The sequence below is a fragment of the Bufo gargarizans genome, chromosome 10 (assembly GCF_014858855.1).
Source record: "Bufo gargarizans isolate SCDJY-AF-19 chromosome 10, ASM1485885v1, whole genome shotgun sequence".
Classification (NCBI taxonomy): domain Eukaryota; kingdom Metazoa; phylum Chordata; class Amphibia; order Anura; family Bufonidae; genus Bufo; species Bufo gargarizans.
The window spans coordinates 117189110-117209933 of NC_058089.1; the positions used below are offsets into that span (position 1 = coordinate 117189110).

The 20824-nt window shown below is 48.3% G+C and overlaps 1 protein-coding gene across 3 annotated transcripts; it reads right to left on the reverse strand.

Annotated features, from left to right (window-relative positions):
• Nucleotides 1–1724: 1724 nt before the first annotated feature.
• C10H16orf87 (chromosome 10 C16orf87 homolog) lies at nucleotides 1725–20074 on the reverse strand. 3 transcript variants are annotated; one of them, XM_044270843.1, is made up of 5 exons: nucleotides 19949–20074; nucleotides 8219–8315; nucleotides 7321–7503; nucleotides 4918–5028; nucleotides 1725–2217 (listed from the first exon to the last, which is right to left on the reverse strand). In XM_044270843.1, the coding sequence occupies exons 1-5, from the start codon at nucleotides 20069–20071 to the stop codon at nucleotides 2099–2101; spliced, it is 633 nt and encodes a 210-aa protein (XP_044126778.1). In that variant the 5' UTR covers nucleotides 20072–20074; the 3' UTR covers nucleotides 1725–2098. The 3 variants fall into 3 exon arrangements, with proteins under 3 accessions (XP_044126778.1, XP_044126777.1, XP_044126779.1); XM_044270842.1 differs by having other exon boundaries at nucleotides 4918–5031; XM_044270844.1 differs by lacking the exon at nucleotides 4918–5028.
• Nucleotides 20075–20824: the final 750 nt, after the last annotated feature.

The following is a 20824-nucleotide window of genomic DNA, read 5'->3' on the forward strand; positions in this document are numbered from 1 at the left end:
ACACCCCACGAGGTGAGATCTTGCGTGGAGCCCCAGAGCGAGGTCGATTGATGGTCATTTTGTGCTCCTTCCATTTTCGAACAATCGCACCAACAGTTGTCACCTTCTCTCCCAGCTTCTTGCTAATGGTTTTGTAGCCCATTCCAGCCTTGTGCAGGTCTACAATTTTGTCTCTGACATCCTTGGACAGCTCTTTGGTCTTTCCCATGTTGGAGAGTTTGGAGTCTGCTTGATTGATTGATTCTGTGGACAGGTGTCTTTTATACAGGTGACTAGTTAAGACAGGTGTCCTTAATGAGGGTGACTAATTGAGTAGAAGTGTCTAACCACTCTGTGGGAGCCAGAACTCTTAATGGTTGGTAGGGGTTCAAATACTTATTTCACTCAATGAAATGCAAATCAGTTGCTATCTTTTATTTAAAGTTATTTTTTCGATTTTCCTTTTGATGTGCTATCTGCCACTGTTACAATAAACCTTCCATTGAAATGATACTGTTCTGAGACTTTTCATTTCTTTGTCATTGGACAAACTTACAAAATCAGTGAGGGGTCAAATAATTATTTCCGCCACTGTATATCCTTGTACATAGGAGCAGTATTATAGCAGTTATATTCTTGTACATAGGAGCAGTATTATAGTAGTTATATTCTTGTACATAGGAGCAGTATTATAGCAGTTATAATCTTGTACATAGGAGCAGTATTATAGTAGTTATATTCTTGTACAGAGGAGCAGTATTATAGTAGTTATATTCTTGTACATAGGAAGCAGTATTATAGTAGTTATATTCTTGTACATAAGAGGCAGTATTATAGTAGTTATATTCTTGTACATATGAGGCAGTATTATAGTAGTTATATTGTTGTTCATAGGAGGCAGTATTATAGTAGTTATATTCTTGTACATAGGAGCAGTATTATAGTAGTTATATTCTTGTACATAGGAGCAGTATTATAGTAGTTATATTATTGTACATAGGAGCAGTATTATAGTAGTTATATTCTTGTACATAGGAGCAGTATTATAGTAGTTATATTGTTGTTCATAGGAGCAGTATTATAGTAGTTATATTCTTGTATATAGGAGCAGTATTATAGTAGTTATATCCTTGTACATAGGAGCAGTATTATAGCAGTTATATTCTTGTACATAGGAGCAGTATTATAGTAGTCATATTCTTGTACATAGGAGGCAGTATTATAGTAGTTATATTCTTGTACATAGGAGCAGTATTATAGTAGTTATATTCTTGTACATAGGAACAGTATTATAGTAGTTATATTCTTGTACATAGGAGCAGTATTATAGTAGTTATATTATTGTACATAGGAGCAGTATTATAGTAGTTATATTCTTGTACATAGGAGCAGTATTATAGTAGTTATATTCTTGTACATAGGAGGCAGTATTATAGTAGTTATATTCTTGCACATAGGAGCAGTATTATAGCAGTTATATCCTTGTACATAGGAGGCAGTATTATAGTAGTTATATTTGTGTACATAGGAGCAGTATTATAGTAGTTATATCCTTGTACATAGGAGGCAGTATTATAGTAGTTATATTTGTGTACATAGGAGCAGTATTATAGTAGTTATATCCTTGTACATAGGAGGCAGTATTATAGTAGTTATATTTGTGTACATAGGAGCAGTATTATAGTAGTCATTCTTGTAAATTGGGGGCCGTATTACATTATTAGATATTAAATAAAATACGAGGCTTTGCTGTGATAACACCTGTTTAATATATAAAAAGAGTATATAAACTGTACATTTGTCAATATTTGTTTTAATTTATAAAATTGCAATATATATTTTCTTTATTTATATCAAGCATTTAAATATATGGAGTCTGGCTGCTGGCCAGGATGATTCCGCCTCTTAAAACAGAATAAAATCACCATGTTGTAAAGAAACGGAAACAATAAAACCGACGTGTAAAATATTAGAATATTGCTTTACAAAAAAAAACAGGACATTAAAGTCTTTAGTGCAGGGTCGTCCTCGTATAGTTTCCTAGAGACGCAGAGGTCTGGATTTTGGTATAGACAGTCACGTGGATTCATTAGCGGTGGTCGGCGGTCCTCCCCCACGGTCATAGGATGAGCCTCTGATTGATAATTTTTCTGTTAATCTCTGCCAGCGCCACAGAAAACACAAAAGCCTTTTCATCCGAGAGGTTGGCGTACATGTCCACCTCCTTCTCCTGTTTCTCTATAAGAAAAAAAGAAAAGAAATGAAAAAGATTTCATAAGCAGTCATTTAAACGCCAAGAAACAGGCACCTGTGGAGAAGCCGTCAGCAAGAGGTCACTGTGGTGGCGCCGCAATGAAGCATGACGCCGTCGTCACTGAGATGAATGGGCCGTTTGTGAAATGCATGGTCGTGAAGGTCCTGAAAACAGCTGAGCGAGTGTGCATGCTAGGGGTTGTAGTTTTATAACACGTGGAGTGTCGGAAGTTGCAGCTCATTAGCTAGACCCGCAGAAATCACATAAAACACAGAGGAGCGCCCCCCGCTGTCACATCTCGCTGACCATTAAGGAAGATCGTATCACGTATACACAATGACCACACACGGACATTATAACATCTTAGAAGACGTATACAGAAACCTGTAGGAATCAAGACATGAACACAAACCTGACATAACTGCACAGTATGAACAGGGGGTTATAGAGGTTGTCCCATTACAACAACAGGACAGGGGATGTGTCTGATCGGCAGGGGTCCGACCGCCTATCAACAGAAAGGAGGCCTCGTTCCTCCATTTAAGTGCAGCTACTGGAGATGGCCAACCCAGCTGTTTCTGGCAGCCCCACATGGCGCTTGTCCACAGCGTCATTCAAATGGAGAAGCATGGGCCCCTGTTCTCATGATCGGAGGGGGCCCTAGCGCTTGGACCCCTGAAGATCAGACACTTATGCCCTATCCTGTGGGTAGGGGATACGTTGTTGTAATGGGAAAAGCCTTTTAACAATGGAGGACGCGACAGTCATGGATGTCACTTACAAGATGATAAAGGACGGTGATATTATGGGGGGAATTTACTAAGACTGGCGATTCATATGGCAGAAGTGCATTGGCGTAAGACGAGCCAAATAAAAGGAGTTGTCTCATCTCAAGGAGGGCATATCGCCAGGAAATGCCCCCATTGTCTTATAGGTTCGGGTCCCAGCGACGGAGCCCTGCAAAGTGGTCGCTGGAGGACTACGGTCCGGCCACCTCCAAGCGCTCTGACCATGGGAGTGAATGGCAGCGCACCGCGCATGACCGGCCACCGCACCCATTCACTTCTATGGGCTCGAAGGAAATAGCTGAGCCAGTGCTCGGCTATTTTCGGCGGCTCCATAGAAAATGAATAGAGGGCGGCTGCGCATGCGCAGTGCACCCTCCACCACTTTCGGGGCTCTGTTCTCGATATAATGGGACCCGCACCTAATCAGACAATGGGAGCATATCCTAGATGAGACAATCCCTTTAACTAAGAGACACAGGCCCCAAAATAAATTTGTCACATCTTCTGACAGTGCGTGAACCAGAAAAGCGGTGCCTGGCTGGAATGAAAAAATCCAGGGGTGGTGAACATTGCGCATCATGAGGTGTGTCTTGGGGTGCAACGCCTATTTCAAGCCCGAAAACTGATAGCTGAATTCCTTAACAGGATGAATGATACACCCCCCTTTCTAAATGGAGTACATGTTAAGAGGAAGCGCGAGGCCAAATTTCCAGCAATCTGTGATAAGTGGTTCTCCGTTGGGGCCGGGTCCGGTCTAGACTCCACTTATGCTGGTGGGGGGCAGACCGGGATGAGTGACTGGAAATCTAGGAGTCTGATATGACAAGAAACGAACCAGGTTGGACTAATCAGCGATTCCAGAGTCCTGACTAGGGGTCCATTCACACGTCTGTAATTGTTCTGCGGATCCGCAAAACACGGACACTGGCAATGTGCATTCCGCAATTTGCGGACCGCACATCGCCGGCACTATAATAGAAAATGCCTAATCTTGTCTGCAATTGCATGTTCTATTTTTTTGCGGAAACGGAAGCACGGATGCGCAAGTGTGGACAGCACATTCCGGCCCCATTGAAAATGAATTGGTCTGCACCCGTTCCGCAGAATTGCGGAACGGATGTGGACCCATTTTGTGGACGTGTGAATGGACCCTAGGTGGTTAGGTATGATTATTGATGGGCCCTACGCACGTACATGGGAGGGATATGTCTGTTGGACAGTATGTTGAGAGGTGATATGGTTATTACAAATGGCGGACCATCTCTTCGCTGGGGGGGGGGGGGGGGGGGGGGGGGGGGGCGTTTGGAGGGTTTATTTCTTTTTGTTTTGTGTGGGTTTAAATAATGGCTCCGCATGTCATTCCTTTGATCGGCTGCACTACTATCTGTAAAGGAGTCCTTATTGTTTGTATAATTTTGGAAAAGCTGTTTAATAAAAACTATGATAAAAAAAAATATATATTAATTTCCATACATCCCAAAATCCATGCTCACAGGTGTCTAGAAAGCTGAGATATGAGGAGCTGTTTGCATGGTCGTCACACTGCGGAGCCAGTTTATCGGTCCCTGTGTCACCGGTGACCTGTAATTAATCAGCCAGCAGCTCTGCAGGGCAATAAACGTGCGTTTTCTGATAACAGCACCCCATATCTCAGCGTCCTGTGAGTGAGGGTTCACCCCTGAATTTGTCAGCTTGCCCCTACACCTTCAGTGCTTAGGTTCGGAATGAATTATCGGAGCCCTTTTTTCTGGTAATAATCCAGCAAGGATGACGAATGAGGGGAGAACGGAAACGAACGGCAAGGATAAAAGAAAACCAAACACAAAAACTAAAACAACAAGTGCTTCACCGAGCAATTGTCGACCCAGCACAATTGCTCACAAGCAGCTACTTTACCTTCTCCCATCCACTGCTGCCTCCGGCTTCCCCGGTCTCCACGCTGCGCTCTCACGTCTTCGGCGTATCTTGCCGCTGTCCCTTCGGCTCCGGAGTCCTTGCCGCTCCTCCCTGCTGCCGAGCAAGACTAATGGGTTAGGGTTAAGCAGCGTGAGGGGAGGAGAAGGTGACGTGTAGTGGTGATGGGGGGGGGGGGGGTGCGAGATTAGACAATGCTAAAAGGTTAGAAGACCCCAATGGGGAAGGCGGAGGCAGCAAATGGAAGACAACCTATAAACTACAGGTCGTGTAGGAAGAATAGTGCCCCTTGTGGCCACCATGAGCTACCCAAAATTAAGAAGGGAGGTCATTGGGGGTAGGATGCAAGGGACAGGCTGCAAGGAGCGGGGGTTGTGGGGTAGTATTAGGAGGCCAGGTGGGTTCTGCTTGGGATTCCCTTACCTCCACACATCCAGCGGTGAACGCCACCATATTGCAGCAATTACTATTTGAGTAATTACCTGGGAGCATTTCTCTGACAACCACTCTGTTTCCTTCTCCCAAGTATCTGCCTAAGAGGCAACATATTCATTCAATGCCCTTCCTCGTGCCGATATTCCATTATATCCGGTCTTACACTCCATGCACATCCAAAGCTGCACTTAAAACGCCAGCAGCTTCCCTCCTCTATTGCACTGGACTTTGCTGGAAATGCATTCAGGGAAAGATTAGTTCCTGGTCAAAAGCCCTTTGAGAAAGAGTTGCCACAAAGACCTGTGGATAAAGCATGGAGCTGCGTGAAAGTGCAGCAGGCGCGCCCTGTGGAGATCGTGAGGTGCCCGTGATGAGACATCCTGCAAGCTGAAGAATTTTTAATGCAGCTTTGGAGGTGACTAATGAGAACAAAATCTATGTTCAGAAAAGGTGGTTGAATATATTATTGTATACACACTCACTGACTAAAAAAATACCGCACCCAGAAAGAAAAGTCAGATTGCTGCAAACCCGGCATGCAGTTATGTCTCATAAATATGAAAATGATTATGAGTGTCTAGAAAGCTGAGATATGAGGAGCTGTTTGCATGGTCGTCACACGGCGGAGCCAGTTTATCGGTCCCTGTGTCACCGGTGATCCGTAACGAACCAGCCAGCAGCTCTGCAGGGCAATAAACGTGCGTTTTCTGATAACAGCACCCCATATCTCAGCGTCCTGTGAGTGAGGGTTCACCCCTGAATTTGTCAGCTTGCCCCTACACCTTCAGTGCTTGCGCCCAGGCTGGAGGCCGCATCTCACCCTGCGCCCAGGCTGGAGGCCGCATCTCACCCTGCGCCCAGCCTGGAGGCCGCATCTCACCCTGCGCCCAGCCTGGAGGCCGCATCTCACCCTGCGCCCAGCCTGGAGGCCGCATCTCACCCTGCGCCCAGCCTGGAGGCCGCATCTCACCCTGCGCCCAGCCTGGAGGCCGCATCTCACCCTGCGCCCAGCCTGGAGGCCGCATCTCACCCTGCGCCCAGCCTGGAGGCCGCATCCCACCCTGCGCCCAGCCTGGAGGCCGCATCCCACCCTGCGCCCAGCCTGGAGGCCGCATCCCACCCTGCGCCCAGCCTGGAGGCCGCATCCCACCCTGCGTCCAGCCTGGAGGCCGCATCCCACCCTGCGTCCAGCCTGGAGGCCGCATCCCACCCTGGAGGCCGCATGCCACCCTGCGCCCAGCCTGGAGGCCGCATCCCACCCTGCGCCCAGCCTGGAGGCCGCATCCCACCCTGGAGGCCGCATGCCACCCTGCGCCCAGCCTGGAGGCCGCATCCCACCCTGCTCCCAGCCTGGAGGCCGCATCCCACCCTGCTCCCAGCCTGGAGGCCGCATCCCACCCTGCGCCCAGCCTGGAGGCCGCATCCCACCCTGCGCCCAGCCTGGAGGCCGCATCCCACCCTGCGCCCAGCCTGGAGGCCGCATCCCACCCTGCGTCCAGCCTGGAGGCCGCATCCCACCCTGCGTCCAGCCTGGAGGTGGCTAATCAGGGTCCTAGAGCCTCCCTTCATTTGTACAGGTTTCCCCAATAATCTCCCTCTTCCATTTATCATCATTACAGTCGCACAGAGAAAGCTTCATCCCAACAGCTCCTTCTCGGTGCGGGATTTTCTCGGTTAGTGAGTGTATAAGACTTCTAATATGGACAAGTTAGATGTAGGGAATAGTGAGGTGGCCTTTAAAAAAAAATATATAAAACCCTATCAACCCAAAATGCAAGTTTTTGATCAGCGTTTTCACGTCAGATTTTTACCTCGACGATCTCGAAATGCTAAACGAAGGTCGACCCTCTAAATGAAAGCAATGCAATCATTGTCGTGACCCTGAGGGTGAGGGTTTATTTTGGCAGAACAAAAGCTTCCAGGGTCCTTCCCCTTTAAGTTAACCCTTACCTTTCTCTTCCTCCTGTTTCTTGGTGGCCGCCGTCTTTGGCCGGCCCCTGCCGCGCCGTATCTGGTCCGACTGGCTGTTGGATCGCGACCTTCTCCTGTTCTCAGAGTCTCGACTGGCCGTGGAGTTTGTCCTTTCTCTCCTGATTCTCTCTGTTCGCCGCCTCTTGGGATCAGAGCGGTTTTCTGTGGGAAGTGAAGAGGGGGGGCAGTTTTATTACTGCTGAAGGGTATGTTCTGTAAACTGGTGGCTGCAAGTGTATGAAGCAACCCCCAGAAGTGTCAGTGGACGGGGTAACATACCTGCACCCAGTTAGATCAGCCAGTCAAATCTTCATTTCTGCACCCCTGAGGCTAACCAGAAGAGGGGTGGGGGTGACATGACCTCATTTATAAATTTCATTTGGGGGATGATGAGGGTGATTGCTTGTAGGAGAGGCTTACGCAGCCGCTAGGGGACCTACTGCACAGGCCGACTCAACCCCAGGGGGTGTGTATACTTATGCAGGGCTCCTTCTCTCCACATTCACACGCAGCACATCTGCTGCAAAGACTCGCAGAAATCCCTGCAACGCCAAGACAGCCCCATTGTGGTGGAACAGATTTTCAGAAGAAATCTGCTGCGTGTGAACATAGCCTAAGTGACATACCTGCCTCTATCCCTTTCCAAAGACAGGGGGCAAAAAGTGCCAGCCCCCCCTGGATGGAGGCTGTGATCCCCCTCCCCCAATTCGCTGCATTCAGGTCAATAACTCCGGTGAAGTAAGGAAGTACAGATCCCGAGCTCTTGCCGCTCGACCCACGAGGTGTAAGGACTTCAGTCTACAACCAGTCAGGTAAATGGGGTCTTGGCCGGTGAAACGGCAGATATAAATGCGGATAACAGCCCCCTGACGGGTACCTGAGGTGGGGGGCACTCGCTCCATCTGTCTGCCATGTAGGAGTTTTCTGCTGATGAAGATATATCCACAAGGGCAGGACTTGCAGGCGACAGGAACCTGGAGGACACAACAAAAAGGCGGTAAGTAAGGCGTGGAGAACTACAAGTCCCAGCACAGCTGGGCATCATCATACTGTCTGCCGAGTTGCTGTATCCAAACCCATCACATGTGATGCTACCTGCCAGATTGCTGTATCTAAGCCTATCAAGTGTGATACTGTATGCCACGTTTCTGTATCCAAGCTTACCATATGCGATACTTTCTGCTGAGATGCTGTATCCAAACCCACCACACGTGATGCTACCGGTCAGGTTGCTGTATCTAAGCCCATCACATCTGATACTACCAGACAGGTTGCAGTATCTAAGCCCATCGAGTGTAATACTGCATGCCACGTTGCTGTATCTAAGCCCATCGAGTGTAACACTGCATGCCACGTTGCTGTATCTAAGCCCATCAAGTGTAATACTGCATGCCACGTTGCTGTATCTAAGCCCATCGAGTGTAATACTGCATGTCACGTTGCTGTATCTAAGCCCATCGAGTGTAATACTGCATGTCACGTTGCTGTATCTAAGCCCATCGAGTGTAATACTGCATGCCACGTTGCTGTATCTAAGCCCATCGAGTGTAATACTGCATGCCACGTTGCTGTATCTAAGCCCATCGAGTGTAATACTGCATGCCACGTTGCTGTATCTAAGCCCATCGAGTGTAATACTGCATGTCACGTTGCTGTATCTAAGCCCATCGAGTGTAATACTGCATGCCACGTTGCTGTATCTAAGCCCATCGAGTGTAATACTGCATGCCACGTTGCTGTATCTAAGCCCATCGAGTGTAATACTGCATGCCACATTGCTGTATCTAAGCCCATCGAGTGTAATACTGCATGTCACGTTGCTGTATCTAAGCCCATCGAGTGTAATACTGCATGCCACGTTGCTGTATCTAAGCCCATCGAGTGTAATACTGCATGCCACGTTGCTGTATCTAAGCCCATCGAGTGTAATACTGCATGCCACGTTGCTGTATCTAAGCCCATCGAGTGTAATACTGCATGCCACATTGCTGTATCTAAGCCCATCGAGTGTAATACTGCATGCCACATTGCTGTATCTAAGACTATCTCATGTGATACTGTCTGTTGAGTTGCAGTATCTAAGCATATCATTTGGGACACTGCCTGCCAGGCTGCTGTATCCAAGCCCATCACATGTGATACTGCCTGCTGTGTTCCTGTATTTAAACCCATACTGTGTGATACAGTCTGCAGGACCGCCGTCTATCGTGAACCAGCCAAACCAGTGTATCTAAAGCTATCTTGTGTGATACGCCGCACAGTACCACATCCCCAAATCTGACAAATACTGTCACCATATTGGACCCGGTCCAATTATAGAAAGTCCTGAATGGAAACTTCTTTCAGATCCAGGTGAATAAGTTGTTCCTTGTCCTGGTGCTGTAACTGCTACTGACCACTAGATGGCGCAAATGTCAATGCAAAGTGAAGGAAGGAAATTGTTTCAGTTCCTTAACAAGTAATTACCAAATGTAACAAGTAAATGAAAAGACAAAGATGGTCGGAGGAGAGGGGGGGGGATGTGGCGACTGGGGAGGGGGGCGTCATTGGATCCTGCAATACTCTACAGTTTTCTAAAATGGTTGTGGTTATTTATTTCAATTAGCTTCACTCCTGATTTAATACTCAGCTTCTTTTTTTAAAGGGTCACTAAAAACTCTCCAGTAAGGAGTAATATAAAAAAAATGAAGCGCCATTTGTAGACAAAAGTGTTAGGTTTAAAGATACGCCAAATTTAACAAAACGCCTGACATTTGATAAATTTGGCACAAAGTAAGCAACGCAAAACTGACACATTTTCCACTCATAAATACCCCCCAAAATGTTTCTTCCTCCCATTAAATTAAAGGGAAAATGCAAAAACTGTAAGGGGGAGGGGGAGAGATGCCGGCGCCTGCACTAATATTCACGCATACCCAGAATTGTAGTGTAAAGACTATGACGCCTTATAGTTAGTGCAGTGCCCCCGGCAGACGAATAGTTAAGTACGAGTGGCATCAATAAGCAGCAGCATACCCCAGGGGCAGCCTCTCACAAGAAATGCTAACTATTGCGTTCTGTGTGCTCATGCTGCCTTCTCAGGGGCCCAGTGCACACACTGTGGCGAGTAGTGGCATCTACGGGGCGAGCCCACGCACAGGGGCACACGCAGCTGCATGACCTCTAAGCTTATATTTACTAAGTAGAACAAGATACGGATACCGCGCTAAATCTAGAGCGATGTATGGAAGTGATTATTACTAAGAACCAAAAAGACAAAGAGCCGAATTTATAATCTGCTACAAAATGGATATCACAAGTCCATATTAGGCATGTGTAAAGACAGATGTCACAAGTCTGTTCCCCACGTGAATTTTCAGCAACAACTTTGCTTTGCTGTGCATGTACAAAGGCAGCTGTCTCGCGTCTATATTCACCATGCGATGGACCTGTTATCCGCCTCCAACATGTAGTCAGATCTCGCTTTAAGGCACCAACCGCTCGTTCCAAACCAGTCAGGATTACCTTTATAAAGGACAAAAAGATGGTGCAATACCCTCAAGACTTAGGAGGTAAGAAAGTTTTATTCTACTCACAAACATCAGTTTTCACATGCGTATAAAATTGCCCGACCCGGGTTTCGCACTTAGCTTCATCAGGGGCTGCGGTATAAATGCCGCTAAAGGCTGTTGACCTTTAGCGGCATTTATACCGCAGCCCCTGATGAAGCTAATGAAGAATAAAACTTTCTTACCTCCTAAGTCTTGAGGGTATTGCACCATCTTTTTGTCCTTTATAAAGGTATGGCCTCATGCACACGACAGTTTATTTTCACGGTCCGCAAAAACGGGGTCCGTAGGTCCGTGACCGTTTTTTCGTCCGTGGGTCTTCCTTGATTTTTGGAGGATCCACGGACATGAAAAAAAAAGTCGTTTTGGTGTCCGCCTGGCCGTGCGGAGCCAAACGGATCCGTCCTGAATTACAATGCAAGTCAATGGGGACGGATCCGTTTGATGTTGACACAATATGGTGCCATTTCAAACGGATCCGTCCCCATTGACTTTCAATGTAAAGTCTGGAGTTCTTTTATACCATCGGATTGGAGTTCTCCAATCCGATGGTATATTTTAACTTGAAGCGTCCCCATCACCATGGGAACGCCTCTATGTTAGAATATACTGTCGGATATGAGCTACATTGTGAAACTCAGATCCGACAGTATATTCTAACACAGAGGCGTTCCCATGGTGATGGGGACGCTTCTAGTTAGAATACACTACAAACTTTGTACAAGACTGCCCCCTGCTGCCTGGCAGCACCCGATCTCTTACAGGGGGATATGATAGCACAATTAACCCCTTCAGGTGCGGCACCTGAAGGGGTTAATTGTACTGTCATATCCCCCTGTAAGAGATCAGGGCTGCCAGGCAGCAGGGGGCAGACCCCCCCCCTCCCCAGTTTGAATATCGTTGGTGGCACAGTGTGCGCCCCCCATCGGGCCCCCGTCCTCCCTCTAGTGTAATAAATCGTTGGTGGCACAGTGTGCGCCCCCCATCGGCCCCCCTCCCTCTATAGCAGTAACAACATTGGTGGCCAGTGTGCGGCCTCCCATCCTCCCCCCCCCCCCCCCGATCATTGGTGGCAGCGGAGTTCCGATCGGTGTCCCAGTTTAATCGCTGGGGCTCCGATCGGTAACCATGGCAACCAGGACGCTACTGCAGTCCTGGTTGCCATGGTTACTTAGCAATAGTACAATAGTATAAGATTCATAGTTACCTGCTTGCTGCTGCGATGTCTGTGTCCGGCCGGGAGCTCCACCTACTGGTAAGTGACAGGTCTGTGCGGCGCATTGCTAAAGAACTGTCACTTACCAGTAGGAGGAGCTCCCGGCCGGTCACAGACATCGCAGCAGCAAGCAGGTAAGTATGAATCTTCTACTATTGTACTATTGCTAAGTAACCATGGCAACCAGGGCTGCAGTAGCTTCCTGGTTGCCATGGTTACCGATCGGAGCCCCAGCGATTAAACTGGGACTCCGATCGGCACTACGCTGCCACCAATGATCGGGGGAAGGGGGGGGGGGGAGATGGGAGGCCGCACACTGGCCACCAATGTTGTTACTGCTATAGAGGGAGGGGGGGCCGATGGGGGGCGCACACTGTGCCACCAACGATTAATTACAATAGAGGGAGGGAGGGGGGGGGGGGCGAACACTGTGCCACCAACGATTTATTACACTAGAGGGAGGAAGGGGGGGGCCCGATGGGGGGCGCACACTGTGCCACCAACGATTTATTACACTAGAGGGAGGAAGGGGGGCCCGATGGGGGGCGCACACTGTGCCACCAACGATATTCAAACTGGGGAGGGGGGGGGGTCTTCCCCCTGCTGCCTGATCTCTTACAGGGGGATATGATGGTACAATTAACCCCTTCAGGTGCCGCACCTGAAGGGGTTAATTGTGCTATCATATCCCCCTGTAAGAGATCGGGTGCTGCCAGGCAGCAGGGGGCAGTCTTGTACAAAGTTTGTAGTGTATTCTAACTAGAAGCGTCCCCATCACCATGGGAACGCCTCTGTGTTAGAATATTCTGTCGGATATGAGTTTTCACGAAGTGAAAACTTAGATCTGAAAAAGCTTTTATGTATGACCCCCCCCCATACACTGCATGTACATACCTCCAGTGACCCCCCCCATACACTGCATGTACATACCTTCAGTGACCCCCCCATACACTGCATGTACATACCTTCAGTGACCCCCCCCATACACTGCATGTACATACCTCCAGTGACCCCCCCCCATACACTGCATGTACATACCTCCAGTGACCCCCCCATACACTGCATGTACATACCTCCAGTGACCCCCCCCCCCATACACTGCATGTACATACCTCCAGTGACACCCCCCCCCCCCATACACTGCATGTACATACCTCTAGTGACCCCCTCCCCATACACTGCATGTACAGTACAGACCAAAAGTTTGGACACACCTTCTCATTCAAAGAGTTTTCTTTATTTTCATGACTATGAAAATTGTAGATTCACACTGAAGGCATCAAAACTATGAATTAACACATGTGGAATTATATACATAACAAAAAAGTGTGAAACAACTGAAAATATGTCATATTCTAGGTTCTTCAAAGTAGCCACCTTTTGCTTTGATTACTGCTTTGCACACTCTTGGCATTCTCTTGATGAGCTTCAAGAGGTAGTCACCTGAAATGGTCTTCCAACAGTCTTGAAGGAGTTCCCAGAGATGCTTAGCACTAGTTGGCTCTTTTGCCTTCACTCTGCGGTCCAGCTCACCCCAAACCATCTCGATTGGGTTCAGGTCCGGTGACTGTGGAGGCCAGGTCATCTGGCGCAGCACCCCATCACTCTCCTTCATGGTCAAATAGCCCTTACTGTCAAAGTTTTCCCAATTTTTCGGACTGACTGACCTTCATTTCTTAAAGTAATGATGGCCACTCGCTTTTCTTTACTTAGCTGCTTTTTTCTTGCCATAATACAAATTCTAACAGTCTATTCAGTAGGACTATCAGCTGTGTATCCACCTGACTTCTCCACAACGCAACTGATGGTCCCAACCCCATTTATAAGGCAAGAAATCCCACTTATTAAACCTGACAGGGCACACCTGTGAAGTGAAGACCATTTCAGGTGACTACCTCTTGAAGCTCATCAAGAGAATGCCAAGAGTGTGCAAAGCAGTAATCAAAGCAAAAGGTGGCTACTTTGAAGAACCTAGAATATGACATATTTTTAGTTGTTTCACACTTTTTTGTTATGTATATAATTCCACATGTGTTAATTCATAGTTTTGATGCCTTCAGTGTGAATCTACAATTTTCAGTCATGAAAATAAAGAAAACTCTTTGAATGAGAAGGTGTGTCCAAACTTTTGGTCTGTACTGTACATACCTCCAGTGACCCCCCCATACACTGCATGTACATACCTCCAGTGACCCCCCCATACACTGCATGTACATACCTCCAGTGACCCCCCCATACACTGCATGTACATACCTCCAGTGACCCCCCCCCCCCATACACTGCATGTACATACCTCCAGTGACCCCCCCCCCCATACACTGCATGTACATACCTCCAGTGACCCCCCCCCCCCATACACTGCATGTACATACCTCCAGTGACCCCCCCCATACACTGCATGTACATACCTCCAGTGACCCCCCCCATACACTGCATGTACATACCTCCAGTGACCCCCCCATACACTGCATGTACATACCTCCAGTGACCCCCCCCCATACACTGCATGTACATACCTCCAGTGACCCCCCCCATACACTGCATGTACATACCTCCAGTGACCCCCCCATACACTGCATGTACATACCTCCAGTGACCCCCCCCCCATACACTGCATGTACATACCTCCAGTGACCCCCCCACCCCCTATACACTGCATGTACATACCTCCAGTGACCCCCCACCCCCTATACACTGCATGTACATACCTCCAGTGACCCCCCCCTATACACTGCATGTACATACCTCCAGTGACCCCCCCCCCCATACACTGCATGTACATACCTACTTTGCCCATCCCCCATGTAGGTCACCCCCACACCCTCCGGCAGATTATGGGGTCATTTTCCTGCTCCGGTGCCGACTTCCACAATCGTGGATTTTCTAAGGAATTTGGTGCTGGAATAACGGGATGTCGCAGCGGACTCAGCCTTCCCTCAGTGAATGAATTCTGGGATTCCAGCATTTGCCCAAATTCTTAAACATTTCAATTTTTATTTTTTTTAAGGATATGGCGAGGGTCCGATTCCGTTCCCTGCTGGATTACTGGCGTCTGCTCCGTGATTTCGCTCGGCATACAGCGCCGGTTCTTGGAACGCGGGCCGAGGAGGAGACAGATCCTGGAAAACAAACTCTGCGGACGGAACAAATTCCAGAGCTCTGGAAAAAACGTAGCGAGGTCTTACACAAGAGCGAGAAGTGTGGAGGGAAGGCGGGCAGACGCTGCGGCCCCTTCAGTACAGAAAGGAGACTAGATTGTAGTATCGGGATATCAACAGAGCATTCTTATATATGGTCCTTAGTTTTTGGTTCCTCTGTTATTCCTACTAGAAGGTATGAATAAACTCCTAGCAGCTTACGGGCGGCTGTACTACAGAAATGAGTGCGGATTTCTGTGCAATTCCGCACCAAAAACAGCATCTATTACTTGCACTTTTTGACTATTTGATGCGGGTTTTGCCGCCGATGTCACCTTTGCAAAGGATGAAATCCGCACAAACAACTGACAAACTGAACTTCAATATCCGCACGAACGACAGGGGCAGGTCAATTTCCGCATGGAACGCAAAAGCAAAGTGTCCATGAGATTTGTCTAAACGCATACATTCTACTGGTTCTGTATTACACGACAGTTATTCCACATGAGAATCTACAACATGTGCAGGTAAACTCAAGGTCCAGCTGGGTGTCACCCATAGGGTGTTTGTCCCTGCACAGTCTGACTATCCAATCAGTGCTGCCAGTGTTAGGCCGAGTTCACACGAACGTTTTTTTTGCGGGTGTACGGGCCGTTTTTTTGTGTTCCGTATACGGTCCGTATACGGAACCATTCATTTCAATGGTTCCGCAAAAAAAACGGAATGTGTTCCGTATGCATTCCGTTTCCGTATTTCCGTTTTTCCGTTCCGTTGAAAGATAGAGCTTGTCCTATATTTGGCCGTAAATCACGGGTCGTGGCTCCATTCAAGTCAATGGGTCCGCAAAAAAAACGGAACACATACGGAAATGCATCCGTATGTCTTCCGTTTCCGTTCCGTTTTTTCTGAATCATCTATTGAAAATGTTATGCCCAGCCCAATTTTTTCTATCTAATTACTGTATACTGTATATGCCATACGGAAAAACAGAACGGAAAAACGGAAAGGAAACGGAAACACAACGGAACTTAAAAACGGAACAACGGATCCGTGAAAAACGGACCGCAAAAAACAATAAAAGCCATACGGTCGTGTGAACTAGGCCTTACACTGTGCAGGGACAACCCCCCAACCAGTTACACCCATCTGGACCTTCATTGCAAACTGATAGTAATCCATTCGTAACTTCTAGCAGGAATATTAGAGGAACGGCACAACACAAAGTCAGGAACATGGGGAATACAAGTGTCCTCTTAAAGGGGCAAATTAAAGGAACGCCCGAGGCAAAACAGGTACTATGTAAAAAGGCTCATGCACACGACTGTAGCATTTTTTGCGGATCCAGTCACTTCAACGGGTCCGTGTACTGTCTGCATCCGCAAGTACATTCCGCGACCCCGCAAAAAGGATAGAACATGTCCTATTCTTGTTGATTTTATGGACAAGGATTGGACATTTCTACAAAAACTGCGGTGTAAACTCGGCCGGGATCCATGTTTTGCAGGGGAAAAAAACGGGCCGCAATGCACGAACATCCACCGTGGGGCAGCCGCAGCGGATCGCGGACCCATTCACTTTAAGGGGGTCCGCGATCCGGCCGTTCCGCAAAAAAAGATAGGACATGTTCTATCTTTTTCCGGAACGGAAGTACGGGACGAAACCCTACGGAAGCTGTTCCGTTCCGCACCTCCGGATTTGCGGACCCATTGAAGTGAATGGGTCCGCATCCGTGATGCAGAATGCCCACGGAACGAAGCCTGTGTATTGCGGATCCACAAATGCGGTCCACAATACGGCCACGTAGCGCACATGTTCGTGTGAAAGACGCCTTAGGCTGTTTTTTTGTGTGTGTTTTTTTATGCAAAAAAGGCAAAAACACCAGCTCCAGCGGCTGCACTGAAGATTATAAAAAATATAAAATTGTGGGGGTTTTTGGAGTTAGTTTTTTTTTTAATTAAGGTCATTAGCTTGTGTTTAGTGTTGAGCGAACTTGTGTTTTAAGTTCGGCGTCTAAAGTTCGAGTTCAGGTTATCGTAGTATCCCGTTATGGTCCGTGGTAGCGGAATCCATAATGCGATTCTTCGATAACCCGAACTTTAGGCGCCGAACTTAAAACACAAGTTCGCTCAACACTACTTGTGATTTGAGAGTTAAAAATCCACCTGTGCAATGTTTGTGGACGTTTTTATTACTGGTGGGGTTTCATGTGGCAGCGCCCTTATGCCTGGTGCAGGGTCTAAAGGGGTGGAGGATGGCAAAGAGACCAAACAGAATCCCTGCGCCGTGCCCCTCCGGGGATGCTCAGCGCCAACCACTACAACAATAACAGTGCGTTAAACATTTCCTAGGGCACCGCCAGATCAGTGCCGCGGCCAAGTAACCCCCAGCGCCGTCCTGTAGCTGTTTAAACTATAGTTTTTCCAAAAACAAAAAAACCACGACATAAAAGCAATAAAGCGCACACGTTCTACCGCGGTTTTGCAGCGCAGTTCCCGGCCTGTCTGCAGGGAGCGAACGGTTACGCTGAGAGCTCCGGCGCGCTAAAGTTTTTCAAACAAAGCGTCCAGCGTTTATATTACCCCAGACATCTGGAGCTAAATGTGGCAAAAACAACAGCGCCTTAAAAAAAGAAAAACTGTGAAATCATCAATTAGCAAAAAAAAACAAAAAAAAACATTGCAAAAACTTGCTAAAAAAATTCCCCCCTTCCCCCTGGTAAGGGCCCCTCAGTCAGTACAGTAAGAGCGCCTGGTGTTAACCCCTCCCTCCCCACAGCGCTCTCACTTCCCTCTCTGCTCCAGGCAAAACATACTCTTCACAGAAATCACAGGACCCGACGCCTGAGCTCAGCCACCACAGCGGGGGCCACATGGGCCCCACAGCAACAAATATCACCCCTCCCCCAGCCCAAATATTATATCCAATATCAGATCATTAACTCCTCAGTGTATGGGCTGCACCCGGAAAGCAATGCAGCCCCGAAATATAAGTGAACTCCCCTCCCGCTACTGTCACCGCCTCATTAACCCCTTTATTCCCACAGTCTGAAATCTGCACCATATGTCATTAACCCCTTTATTCCCACCACACGTCATTAGCTCCATTATTTCCGGTCTGAACCCTGCACCACATGTGATCAACTCCTTTATTTCCGCCACATGTAATTAACCCCTTTATTCCCAGTCTGAAATATACACACATCATTAACCCCTTTATACCCAACACACGTCATCAACTCTTTTATTCCCGTCTGAAATCTACACCACGTGATGATTAACCCCTTAATTCCCACCACATGTAATTAACCCTTTTATTCCTACAGTCCAATCTAATTTTTACATCCAGATTGTCAACTGAACCTGAAAAATACATTTTTTAAGGAACAATCTGGCTATTTATCGTGTCTGTTACAATTCTTGTTATCACTACGAAGGTTATTATATAAATATCCAGCGATAAATACGAAGCGCAGATCTAACGACATCAAATCAAGGGAAATAATAACAACATAATATGGGGCGGCCGCTGACCATAAATATATTATACATAGGATATAGCCCATACAGAGGGATCCGCTGGGAGAGGACTGGTCATACAGAGAGATCCGCTGGGAGAGGACTGGTCATACAGAGGGATCCGCTGGGAGAGGACTGGTCATACAGACGGATCCGCTGGGAGAGGGCTGGTCATACAGAGGGATCCGCTGGGAGAGGGCTGGTCATACAGAGGGATCCGCTGGGAGAGGACTGGTCATACAGAGGGATCCGCTGGGAGAGGACTGGTCATACAGAGGGATCCGCTGGGAGAGGACTGGTCATACAGAGGGATCCGCTGGGAGGGGACTGGTCATACAGAGGGATCCGCTGGGAGGGGACTGGTCATACAGAGGGATCCGCTGGGAGGGGACTGGTCATACAGAGGGATCCGCTGGGAGGGGACGGGTCATACAGAGGGATCCGCTGGGAGGGGACTGGTCATACAGACGGATCCGCTGGGAGAGGACTGGTCATACAGACGGATCCGCTGGGAGAGGACTGGTCATACAGACGGATCCGCTGGGAGAGGACTGGTCATACAGACGGATCCGCTGGGAGAGGACTGGTCATACAGACGGATCCGCTGGGAGAGGACTGGTCATACAGACGGATCCGCTGGGAGAGGACTGGTCATACAGACGGATCCGCTGGGAGAGGACTGGTCATACAGAGGGATCCGCTGGGAGAGGACTGGTCATACAGAGGGATCCGCTGGGAGAGGACTGGTCATACAGAGGGATCCGCTGGGAGAGGACTGGTCATACAGAGGGATAGACTGGTTATACAGACGGGTATACTGGGAGAGGACTGGTCATACAGACGGATCCACTGGGAGAGCACTGGTCATACAGACGGATCCACTGGGAGAGGACTGGTCATACAGAGGGATAGACTGGTTATACAGACGGGTATACTGGGAGAGGACTGGTTATACAGACGAGTATACTGGGAGAGGACTGGTCACTGCTGATGTACAGCCCCCTGATAAGGTGATGCCAGTGCAGACAGCGCCCCTCCCCCACACTGCAGGTAATATCACACGTCCTATGATAACACATGCTGACGATACAGAATACCGGCTCTCCGCCGCATTATCACCGGGCAGATCACCGCCTGCAGCGCCCAGCAATGCCAGGCTCTGCGCCCCCTGGAGCTGCGGGCAGCCCTCACCTGTTGGTCGCACCGCGGGCAGGACTTGGTGGCCATCTTCACTTTCTTGGCTCTGGCCGCGGACATGCTCCCTCTCACAGGGCGCGTCCACAAGGCTCGTCCCCGACACCGCACTCCCCGCATAGACGCCCCCTCTCGTGAACGCGCATTAGCGATGACGTCAGGCGTCCAATCAGAATCGGTTTAGGAGAGTGGAATGGGCGTGGAGTTCTGCTAGTCAATCAAACTTCGCTTAGGGGCGTGTATAAGACAAAGAAGAGAGAAGCCAGTCTAGAGTGTTGCCTATAGCAACCAATCAGATTCCAGCTTTCATTGTACAACTGTCTCAGGAGAAAATGGAAGCTGGAATCTGATTGGCTGCTGTGAGCAGCGCTGATAGGTTTTGTTGAGGCTCATTTCCAATATGGTGGCTTACAGTGCAAGGCCAGTGAATGAGATTTTATAGGGAATGAATCGGTGTTGTGTCAGGGATTTTTCACTGACCCATAGACTTTAATGGGCTGGTCTGCATCATGGACCAAAGTACTGTACGCCTCCATGATTTTTTTTCACTGACCGACAGTGCTTGAACAATCACATTAAAATCAATGGCTGCATGTGCTGTCTGCACGGAAATGTGAACGAGGCCTGAGGCCTCCTGTACCCGACCGTATCCATTTTGCGGTCCACGAATTGTGGATCCGTAAAATATAGATGTGGTCTGTGTTGCATCCGCATTTTTGGGCAGCCAGTTGACTTCCATGCGCCCACGGTCCTCATTTTTAGGACAGGTCCTCGTTTTTGCAGAACGGATGCGGGAAGCACATGGATCATCTGTGTGCTTTCTGCGTCCCTTTGTCCGTTCCGCAGAAAGATGGAATATGTCGACAGAATGTT

Bases quoted from the DNA above. Each gene is read 5' to 3' on its own strand.
- C10H16orf87 (XM_044270842.1), bottom strand. From the start codon at position 20,071: ATGCGGGGAGTGCGGTGTCGGGGACGAGCCTTGTGGACGCGCCCTGTG. The intron at 8,316-19,948 runs GTGAGGGCTGCC...TGTGTCCTCCAG, and splicing joins GCCCGCGGTGCGACCAACAG to GTTCCTGTCGCCTGCAAGTC. The intron at 2,218-4,917 runs GTAAAGTAGCTG...TTTTTCTTATAG, and splicing joins GCAGCAGTGGATGGGAGAAG to AGAAACAGGAGAAGGAGGTG.